The sequence below is a fragment of the Argiope bruennichi genome, chromosome X2, assembly GCF_947563725.1.
Source record: "Argiope bruennichi chromosome X2, qqArgBrue1.1, whole genome shotgun sequence".
Classification (NCBI taxonomy): Eukaryota; Metazoa; Arthropoda; class Arachnida; order Araneae; family Araneidae; genus Argiope; species Argiope bruennichi.
In genome coordinates, this window is record NC_079163.1 from 14,899,759 (window position 1) to 14,911,804 (window position 12,046).

The window sequence follows — 12,046 nt, forward strand, 5'->3', positions numbered from 1 at the left end:
ATTAAAGATATTAAACCATAAACGTACATTAAATTCCTTAAAATGATTGTGTTAGTTTAATTTCATATGATTAAAAGTGAGTGAATCAAAGTTCACGAAACTTCCCTTTGGTCAATTCATTAAAAATCTTCTTCAGAAATATTCAGTTTGTTTATTACAGATATATTTAAAGAAATGAATAAAATAATTCTTATATTAATACACATACAGCTTAGTTATATGTGGCGGCTTTTATACAATTTTACAGGCTTATTTCAATGTTCAGATTCTATCCAAAGTCAATGCACAAAAAATAATGCAAATATATAATAATGCAAATAAAAATATTTGACTCTGAGGTTCCTTCCCCATGACAGAATCAATGATTTATATATGTGCTTTCTTTAAGATTTTTTAGTATGAAGCAAATGCCTCCTTGGTTCGTATTTTTTTTTATAAAATATCAACATTTTCGCAGTAACATTTGTAAGATATCTTACTCCTACATTTTCATGTCGTTAAGTTCAGAATATTTAAAAATTTTCTCCGAAAATTAAGCAAAATTTCGTTAAAAACTTTCGAAACAATTTTGAAAATTTGTTTTCAAAGCATTTAAATAAAATGTCATCGTGATGCACACAAAAAAAAAGCCATCAGCTAATAATGTCCATTGGAAAAGCTGTCGATTATACGTAAATCTGATCAGCTCAAAAATGTTTTGCACATTATTATTTAGGTTTGGCTCAAGTCAATCTTTACCCTACGGGATACATGGTGTTATATATGGATCGCATTTAATTGGGGAAAGGGTCGCAATTTTGGTTTTCTGTTATGAGTGCCTTTTTATGAAGGTAAGCTTCTGGTTGTAATCAACATGGTGCGTGATAAGACAGTATTTCGAACAGGCAATTTAAGAAGATTCATCTCACTCCTTTATTTTATATAAGAAAACAGAATAGTTTCCGCTGTTCGAAATGCATTCTAAAAAAAAAAAAGAAATTAATTTCAGAGCGTTTTTTTAACGACGTTGTGTGAAGTTCGAATCTCTATGCTCATCCTTTCTTTTAACACCCTACAAAAAGTCCAGATAAAAACCAGAACAGTTTTCTCATACAATTTTAAAATTATTCATTTTTTTATTTATTTTTTTTTTTTTGTGTGTGTGTTCATTTTTCTAATGTTGTATCATTTACTTGGTTGGGCCTTCCACGTTTTCATCTTCCAATATCAGAATTTTTTTTGTCCAGGATATGTGCTTCTAACAAGTCTCCTACAGAAAGTGGCATTTGTAATTTAATGCTATCTATAATCTAAAATAATGCAGGTATCGCATCCAAAAATGGAAATAAGAAAATGGAGCAAATTTCAATAAAACTAAAGAATTTTTGACAAAAAGAGAGCTTCGGTTTTTCTAATACATTGTCCTTTATATTATTATGTTTGATTACTTTAAATAATAAACTTTTTGCATTATTTCAAAATAAATTTAAAATTGTAAACAAAATGACATCAATAAATAAAAAAGTGAACATCATAGAATAACCGAAATACTTTTAGTAGTAAAAACTTTAATTTTCATTATTTGCTTATTTTATACTTACAATTGATATAAGAAATTTTAAATGTTTTCCGTGCTTATTTATTAATTTTTTGACATCGAAGTTTGGATAAATTTATAACCGTTTAGTTATTATTCAATATTTACATCCAGATTAAGTATATATAAGTTTCTATCGCATTATATTAACACTTATATTTAAAATAATTATGCTGTTAATTTAAATGCTTTTAAAATGTTCAAAAATTTGCTCAAATTCAGAAATTCAAAATTCAATTTTAAAATTTTTGTAAATTCAGACTGGCTTGAAATTTGCGAAGTGAATAATTTAAACATATCATCTGAGCCGGACAAAATATTTTTATCCTGTATTTCAGACAAAGCTTTAAAAAATAACATCAAATCTCGATACCTAGGGCTGTCAAAGAAGAACATAAATAGCTCATTCAAAATTGTAATTTCATTTCCTCAGAGAATAAATCTGAAGCGAGTGAACACGCGTTTACTTATTAAAAATATGCTCATCTCCGTATAAATAGATTGACATTCGATCGCATTTTCATTCCTGTATATTTTGTAAAAATATCTTCGGTGACAATTTTAAAGTTTTTCACTATTTCTTGATTCATTTTTTTTTTTTTTTTCGAATTTTTTCTTTTCTTTTTCTTTTTTACTTTATCAAGAATTACATAAATTTTATTATTTTTACTACGCTTCCGCCATGCTATAAGCATGATCCAGTTTAGTAAAATATCCCTAAATATAGAAATAAAACGTATATCTTCTTCGATTCTGCAGCAACTTTGACCACGTTGTTCTACAAGCTATACAGAAGACTGTGATAAAATGAATTCAATGCATCTTGCTTTATTTGAATTCTTTTGATAAAGAGTAATACACTGGCTCAGAATTTGACATCCCATTTGAGCTAGAGATTCTACTTTTTTCTTCCTTTTCTTTCCTCCCTTTGAATTCCCTTTGAATCCCTTTCCCATTACTCCCAGTTTTGATCAAGCTGCTGTCCTTTCAAGAGAGGGGGTGAAGAGATCTTCTACAACAGAAGACTACTGTAATCAAAGCGGTATCTATTAAAACAGTTTATTAAAGATACGAATCATCAGACTTACACTTAATTGCTTTATACATTTGGATATAGATAGCACTTAATAGTAAACTGAATTATTTTTTACTCATATAGTTTTAATTCTCAGGATATAACAAGTTTAAAATCAGTTCAGGTAGCAAGTATCGCAACCAGATGTATATCAGTTGCTGGCTTAGATTCGTATCATTTTAGATTTTTTCACCGTGCTTTAACTAAAAAATTAATCATTTTAAGTAGTGACAGTTTTTTCTCAGGCCTGCAATATGTATCAAAGAGTATAAAATAGTATCACAGCTCTACATTGTCAATAGCCTAACTTTATTTTTTAACGTATTTCATTATATCACAAATTAAGTACATTTCACAAATTCAAATAAAAAAAGTCAATTCGAGAAGAGTTATAAGTATTCGAATATGGTAATGGAAAAATCGCAATAAAGTTAAAATTGCAACAAATATTTTCAATACAAAAAAAAAATCCTTACATTGGTGACCTTCTTGTAAATTTGAGCTGGTCCAGTGCATTCAGAATATGGATATTCAGATGTAGCCATTTCCAAAATGCACATTCCAAAAGCATAGACGTCTACGGATTCATTGTAATTTTCCTCGTACATCTCTGGTGCCATAAATTCCGGAGTGCCTGAAAAGAAAACCAACATTAGAAACCAATTAAAATGGATTGGATTTATAATTTAAAAATAAGTATTTCCTGTTTAATACAACGGATTCATAATAATTATTCTTAATAATGAATGGATCATCAATCCTTTCAAGACAAAGACTTTACAAACATTGTATCAGAGGCTGATGAAAAATAATTTTCCAATAAATAGTACAGAAATTAAAAATAAAAGTATAATTATGTCTCAACGTGAATATTAGTATGTTTATATATGCGGTAGTTATTTTCAGCACAAGTACAATGACAACATACTTGAACAAAATAAAAATTTTCAAAACAAGAAATAATTAACCAAAAACCAAATAAAATAATTTCAATTAATAATTTAATTAGGTAATTTTAATTACAATGGATCAAGCTTTTCCAAAACAAACATAAATGTGATCATCTAAGAAAAGCAGCCTGCTTGCCCATTAAGGTTGCAGAGCTGCAACACACACTGAACTTAAAGGTTAAATTTTCTTTTTAAAAAAAAATTATGTTTTCTTTTTACACTTTGAGGTTCTGATGCTCTTTGTTTACTTTGTCACTCTGAGAATCTGATGGTCAATGAAAATGGGGGGAGGGGGGCAATAAAAAAAATAAAAACAAGATAGGAAAGTAAGTAGGGGCAATTCATAGAGCAGTCTATGAAAGTCTCCTCAGCACACAATTAAATATAAGATTTGTTGAAAATACAACCCTTTACTACCATTGAATGTGGAGGCGTTGAAGCAACAATCAGAACATATCCGTCCTAGAGTGTGATCATTTCTGATTTCACTCTCATCCAAAGTTTACCTTCGTTCCCTCAGTCCCTCCCCCCACCCCCTTCTTTTTATCTCTCTTTGATTGGATAGTTAGGAGTTTTGGTTTCTGTTCTTATTATCTATAAAAAAAGTACAAGGTAATTTTCTAAAACGTTATTCAGATGAAAATTTTATATAATCATTTTTGGGAAGCAATATCGAGCTGACTGGACAAAGATGGAAGTGTGTGTGGAGAGGAAGTCTCAAACACTTTTATGTCGAATCATCACGTCAACATTCACATACTTTTCTTTTGACAAAACTAAAGGATTACTAGCACACTAGCAGCTGAACCCGCAGCTTCGAATCATCTATTTGCTTACATGTATATAAGAAAAGCAAACTTCATATACTTATACGTCATACAGTTTATAATAGTACAAAAAAAATGGAACTTTGATTACAAGTAAAGTCTGTTCCCTGGAATTATTAGAAAAAATAGTGTGGAGAAAGAAGATTGAAAAATTATTGAATTTTTTTATACATTAAATTTTTGGCAAAATTCACAACAACATTCAGTTCAAAAATGCATCTGGAATGAACCTTTTAACATGTATTGAAAAGAAAAATTGCTCTGGAACTGATTACGGATTAAGAGACCTGACTGCCCAAATAATCTTGCACCATATGATCTATCGAAAATCATTACATGAGTTAGCAAACAATTTTAACATTTCTTTACCATTAAAATAATTTCTTCAAAATAATGACTTTTTAAGGTCCTACACTTTCTTTATAATGTGGATAGGATGAAATTTATTACTTTCTTATTGAATTTTATTTTTTTACTTAATGACAGATTGAAACTAAACTAAACACGTAGAAAATTGTCATATTTTGGTATGATCACATTATAATTTTTACATCTGATTTACTTTTATAACTGTCATATTTTAAGGATATTCTACACTCATAGCAAATAATAACATTCACTTTGCTTACACAATATGACATCACAAAATTACTGCTCTAGCAGATATCACAATTTTCAATTATAATCAGACTTTATGAAAAAAAGCAAGTTAAATCATTAAAATAATTCATTTAATAAATAAACAAATCTTATTCTTGTATTATTTAAGAAAATGCAATGATGAAAATAGTTTAAGTATATAAAGTTATTGTCCTGTTTTGAAGCAATGTATGGGTTTCAGGGTAACAATCTCAACATCGCCAAGTGATAGATTAATATTAGAGCCAGTTAATCACTCTCCAAAATTTCACACTACCATAAAGTAAGGAGTTTTGACTTTTAATAACAGACTGAATATTTTCTAGATCAATATACAAGAAATCAAGTCTCTAACTTTCAATTCCTACTGTCCCAAACCCAAGATTCGGCTACTAGATTATTACGCCCTTTTAATACCTTGAAGGGGGTAACTAACAAAAATCCAAAGATAAACCATAAAAAAGTGGAAATGTGACAATTACAGAGTACACTAAACACCCTCGCTTAGTGATCTTCACCACAACTACACGTACAAGAAAAATAAATAATGGAAAGTCTTCCTAAATTTTCTATTTTGAGAATTTATTTTAGCAATTGTTATTATAGAAGAAGAAATTCTAATTTAAAAAGAAACAAGCACTAATAAGTCAAGAATTCATACTAACTCTATGAAAGGGATTCAAAACCGAAGGGAGAGCCAATCTAACTACAAAATTTATTCGAAAGAGCTACATTAGACAAGGGAATTTCAAAATAAGCAAATTTCATTTATTACCAGAAATGGCAGTACATTCGTACATTCATCTTTTGACAGAAAATATAAAAACACATTATGAGAGAATAAAAAGAAAGGATTCAATTACAGTATTAAGCTTAAATATTATCTATAACATATACAGGGTGTTCACTACAGATTACGAAATTCTGTAAGAGATATAATGTACAAAGACTAGGTAGAATCGACAGATCTACAGAGATAAGTAATTCCTTCGAACAATAAATGGTGGCCGAAAAATTTCCCGTCACACGAACACTTGTGATAAATACTTGGTCAAAGCATACCAAAGCGCCACTTGGTGAAGTAAACACCAACAAGGGTCCCTTACTTCATACTGGAAAGTCTAGACGAGGGTATTATGAAATATTTCAGGAAGTTCTGCTCCGATTCCATACAACCAAGTACATTAATACAAAAAAAATTTTAAATGCTCCGATTACATACAACCAAGTACATTAATACAAAAAAAAAAATTAAAAATGATGAGGAATGTATAAACAAATCATGAATTCGTCATGTAAATGGTTTCAAATGCATTTATTTTATACTTTTAAAAGGGGTTTTAAATAATTTTCAATGCGAAAGTTATAAAATAAAGAGAAATGTCAATATAGATGAACATTAAAATGCACACAAATTTTTATAAGCATGCAATCTAATAATATAATACATACAAGCTTTTAATGGATTAAAATTTATAAGGTAATTATAAAATCGTCGGAATAAAATCGTCAGATGTAAAAATAATAATTCGAGGACAGGTACAATTTTGAAATTTTCAGCAATAAAATCAGCAACTTATAAAGCTGGTTTATTTCAATATTATATCCTCTTTTGTCAGAGAAACTAAGAGATTAAGATCGAATTGTATTATACATAAGCTACAAAATAAACTAAATAATATAATTTTCTGATATTCCTATCACTACTTTGCCATTAAATAAAGCCATAAACATTTCTGAGAATTTTAAAATTCATTTCAATTATCTGCAATCAATAAACACAGCAGTATTGATATTAACAAATATAGTTAACCATAATGACTTATGTGAATGGATTCTATTCTCTAATTATGTATTTGAAAATAAATTTTAATACAAAGGTGTATAAATCAAATATTATGCATCATTTTTTCATTATTTCAGTTGAAACACTCAAAAAGTTTTGATTTAGCATATTAATAAATCATAATATGACACATTTCAAAAGAAAGATACAAGATTATTCAAACCTTACCCAGATTTGAAAACAGCTCTGTTGATATGGATCAAATCTTTGAGCACAATTAAGCATGATGTACAACTGCTCATTTTGCACGAAAAATGAAGTCTGATTCGCCAAAAAACGTAATTTCTCGTACAGAGAGAATTCGGTGATTAAGATTCTTGCCAATGGGAATTATCAAACGTGGTTAGTCCTCTCAATGACTTACACAAATAGACTAACCTCGACAGCAACAAGTCTAAAGTATACAATGTGGAAAGTAGGTTGTAAACGCAAAATTCTTTTTTATTGACCTTGAGACTTTTGATTGCTGGATTTTAATAATTTCCTTGTAAAGTAATAGGTAATTACCATATATAATTTCAAGGTTCTTATGCCTTATTTCAAGGAATGCCCATCGGACATCTATTTTTCTATTTATATATATAAGTGTGCGTTGCATAAACAAGCTTGCTAAGCTGCAAACAATTATAATACTATCCCTTTACATGGGGGCTGGGGGAGAAACGCAATATACATCAAATACGTTACTCGCCAACTGATAATCCCCAAATTTACTATTAGCTGATTTCAAAAAATAACTAACGAAAGAAAAGTAGCCAATGGAATAACACCTGAAAAAAATTATATAGAAATTTCGACAGAGAGAGAAATGGATTGTTAACATTTAAGATGTTAAAATAAAATCCAAAGGCGCGCTCGTCAAAGAAAAACGATATCATCATGTAGAATGACATCTGAGAAGAACAAAGAAAAGCAATTGCTTTTACACAAGAAATTTTAAATTACAGAAAATGACACCTTTATGGGAGCCCAATAATCTCATTTTAATAGCAATAGGATACATTAAAAGGTATTTCATAGTGTTATATGATGAAAAAGCATTCACAAAATATAACAACAGTGATAAAGCGTTAAGAAAGTAATTTACTTGAAGTTAACTGTTAAGGAAAGGAACAGAAATACGACTACAGCAGAACCATTATTTTCTGAAATCTTCTGAGGATGCAGACTGAGTGTTCAAAAAAGACAGAAGAATACTTTCCCTTGAGAGAAGTACTTGATGTGCAATGCCGAAAGGAGGGTAAATAGCACGAGACATAGTATTTATTCACCAAATCTTTTGATCGCATTTGCCTCAGCCTGATTTTAAAAACAAAAATGAAAAGCAAATATACTGCTTTCCGAGCACCGACCAAATCTGACATCCGGCGAATCTGTAACTCCCCTCCCATTACTTACCCATTACCACCCCTCCCATTACGTAATTTAAAAATAGTTTGCTTCTTCCTTTTCGAAAGCAGACAAAATAAGGCAAAACTGTCTTAATAAAAGTATTATAACCAAACAATATAACGTCTATCAGTAACTTCCTTAGTAGGGCCAACAAATACTATACAGTACACTCCCAAGTATCTGGCTTAATGTGGCAAAAAATTTGGCCGGATAACAAAAAAGCCGGATGGACCGGATTTCTATGAACTCATTTCTTTGCCCACCTCCACCAGAAGACAAAGTTTTTATACCAAAGCACGCCGTTATAATACGAATTGTCTCACTTCTTATTGAGTACTAAGCCCTCCATTTATCGTACCACGCCACGTAGAATGTGAATGGTTTTTCTTACTTTTATTCCACTAGCTTCCACTAGCTCGCGCAACAGCCACTTTTCAATTTCTGCCCGCTTTTTTACCAGTTCCCCACTATATTTTTCCTAACTCCAAACTCCGAAGTTATATTTTTTTTGCTGTTACACCAGAGTCTAGTCGCTGTCTGGAGCGTAATTTATCTTCCATGGTCACTACAACTGCTCTTTTCCTGTTACAACTTATATATCGCACAAGACACGAAGGGGAATCGTAGCAGACGCTCGCTTCCAATGCCTTGGCAATGTTGTCCTTGCCTTCCTCATTTAAGATAAAAGAAAACTAGGCCGGATAGTCGGGATCCGGATACTCGGGAGTGTACTGTACTTTATTTAGCGAGCTTAAATAAAATCCGACTGCAAACACGTGTGAACACTGGTCATTCCTTTTTATGACGAAAAATTATAAACAAATGTTGATATGTAGTGAACGAAGTCTCCATGTAAACAGGAAAAATGAGAAGAGGATGGTAACTGGGAAAAACAAGAACAGCGTGAAGAACGAAAAACTGCCGCATTTGTAATTTGAATTTTTGATAATCGTTGTTTTGTGATAAAAATCCTGTATATAATTATTTATATTGTTAACTACCAAGCGCAGTATTATTAAATATCAGTTCGAAGAATATTGAATAGTTCGTTCCCGAACAGAATACTGTTATGGTTGTGCTTAAACTGGTAAATATACAGTACATTGATTACAATAGAAAGGCATTTCAGAATAGAAAATTTTAAAAGGAAATTTGCAACGCAGGGAAAATTTAGCGATATAGAAAAAACAAATACATTATATTATACTATATTATATATAGAGAGAGATGCACAGATTACGTTTTGTTAGATACTAAGGAAACTATGTATCCAGTAGTTTCTGCTTTAAAGTTCTCAGATAATGGCCACCAAAATGCTTTCCTTTATTTATTTATTTTTCTTTTTCTCGTATTAATAATAATGCTATATAGCTTATGTCTCAGGGGGAATAATCACAAACTGACTACTCCAACCCGCCTGAAGGCACACGAAAAAACTTTAATGACCGGACCGCCGCAACAGCAACACTGGGGAGGGGGGAACTGTGCTTGAGTCCTAATCACCGGCCACGTACAACTCTTCCCTAAGGAAGTACGTCCCGTCATCGATGGGAGGAGCCAGACCCCCACCTTTTCGTGTACCCACAGAGGTGGCGGAAGCTTCTCATCCTCAATTACGAGGTGCTCCCCCCTCCCCCCGTGGGACTGTCAGAGGGAGTAAAGCAAACATTAAGTCTATAACGGCCTGATACCATAAATGTCGAACCTAATCAATACCTTATGAGTAGTAATAGAATAAAGTTTATACATTATTAGCGTACACAGAAATGAATGAAAGAATTATTTTTGGTTATAGCAGAATCGCAGCAAATAATTTCTGTCATTAAGATTCCTCGTGGCAAACAGATGATAGAAAGGAAAAAAGTCGACAGATATTGGGGAGGGCATATAAAAAAAAGGGGGAGGAAATACTTACCAATAACACTTTTGGCGAAAGAGCGATTTTTCAGGGTAGCTAAGCCCAAATCTCCTATTTTCACTGCACCTGTAGTTCCAGTAATAAAAATATTATCACATTTCAAATCACGATGAATTATAGGTGGCTGACGGGAGTGCAAAAAGTGCAGTCCTTTCAGGATTTGTCGACACCAAGATTTAATCACTTTGGTGTTAATTTTCTTGAAACGTTTCAGATACCTGAAAAATACAACAGATTTAACAAACTATTTTCCATAAAATTAAAAATACCTTTTAATAATATTTTTCAAATAAAAGAAAAGTAGTTATTTAAAATATTTCTTTTCAAATAATGAAAACGAATTCTGTTTGAACCGAAGTTTTCAAATTTGATTCATAACCCCTGCATGATTACATCAGCTTGAGAAACATGTTTCTTCTTTACATCCACTTCAGAAAGCAGGATAGCAATGAAAATAAAAGAAGTAGATTTTTTTTAAAAAAAGTACTACTATTCTCGATTTATGTAAGAACAATTTTTCACTCGAATGTATGTTTCATAAATTTACTGTAATCGGATTCAATTAACTGAAACTTGCCAAGAGAAAAAACTGGCAACAGAACTACTTACTTACGCAAGAACTTGGATTTTAGTTTAGTTATATTAACGTCCCGTTTTTTTTAAAGCACCACTAGGGCTATTTTGGAACAGACCTTGTAATTTTCAACCGCGGCCATATGATGAGGACGACAAGTGAGATGGCACCCCTTCTCCAAACTTTCACACCACACCAGCGGGAGGAAGTTTGGCCCTAACGGATTTAACGTGCACCAGACTCGCTTACACGACGGTTCTTCGGGGGAATCGGGCCTCGAACCAGAAACCCTCCGGTTTCGAAACCGAGACCTTACCACCAGGCCACCGCAGAACGCAAGATCTCAGATAGTTTCTACATTTAAAAATTGTAAAACTTATTCTCTTATAAAATTCTGTTTATTTATTAACAAAATGACTATTTAGCAATTTTTTAACATAAGAATTAGAAATTTTAGAAAGCACAATAAAACTTCTGTCGTATATTTATTTTAATACTTGCCGGGAAGTACAAATATTCAACACGGACCAGTGGCACAATATTCTTGGTTTAAGAAAATTATTCCCAGTCTTTACCTTTTTCAATTATAATAAAAGATTCTTTAATTTTTTGCATTCGTGGCACTTCTCGTTTCTGGAACAACTTTCCGTGATCCAATAAAGAGAAGGGGATTGTGGAGTAAAATTTCTTCTGGGACTTCACGTGCATGTACAAGTAGGCAAATAAAATAGATATTAAACACTTAATTTTCTTTAAAAATTTAGTTGCAGCTTACATGGCGGTTCTTCAGTAGAATCGAGTCTCGAACCTGAAACCCTCCGTTTCCGAAGCCGACGCCTTATCAATAGGCCATCGCGGCCCATACTTGTGCTGGAGACACAGTTTAGTTGTTTATATTAATGCCTTTTTGTCAAGTAAAATGAAGGCTAATTGGACACGGGCTCGAAATTTTAAACCACTGTCAGAGAATGACGACGGCAATTATGACAATTTAGCCTTTATTTCCTCCTCTTAACTTCACCGCAATACCAACAGGTTGTTTATTTTTTGACGTTGTATTAGGACTTTACTGTACAGGACATTTCCACACGAGTTATAAAAGTCCAATAAATCTTCCGTGGCTCATTGAAAAGAAGGGTTAGGGAGGGATTAGTTTAGGTTAGCTAAACGTTTTAGCTGTTGGCAAAAATGTTTGGCTAGAAAATGTATTGGTAATTTAACTACATTTTGACGCTTAAACATAAAGAAA

General features: G+C 31.7%; 1 protein-coding gene across 3 annotated transcripts in view; it reads right to left on the bottom strand.

The window, feature by feature from the left end:
- LOC129960139 (serine/threonine-protein kinase WNK1-like) overlaps positions 1-12,046 on the bottom strand; it is a 177,632-nt gene that overhangs the window by 77,301 nt on the left and 88,285 nt on the right. For all 3 annotated transcript variants that reach the window (XM_056073316.1, XM_056073315.1, XM_056073314.1), the window contains exons 4-5: positions 10,221-10,441; positions 3,128-3,285 (exon numbers count right to left, since the gene is read on the bottom strand). In XM_056073316.1, the coding sequence (XP_055929291.1) occupies positions 3,128-3,285; positions 10,221-10,441 (379 nt within the window). The remainder of the gene's footprint in view (positions 1-3,127; positions 3,286-10,220; positions 10,442-12,046) is intronic.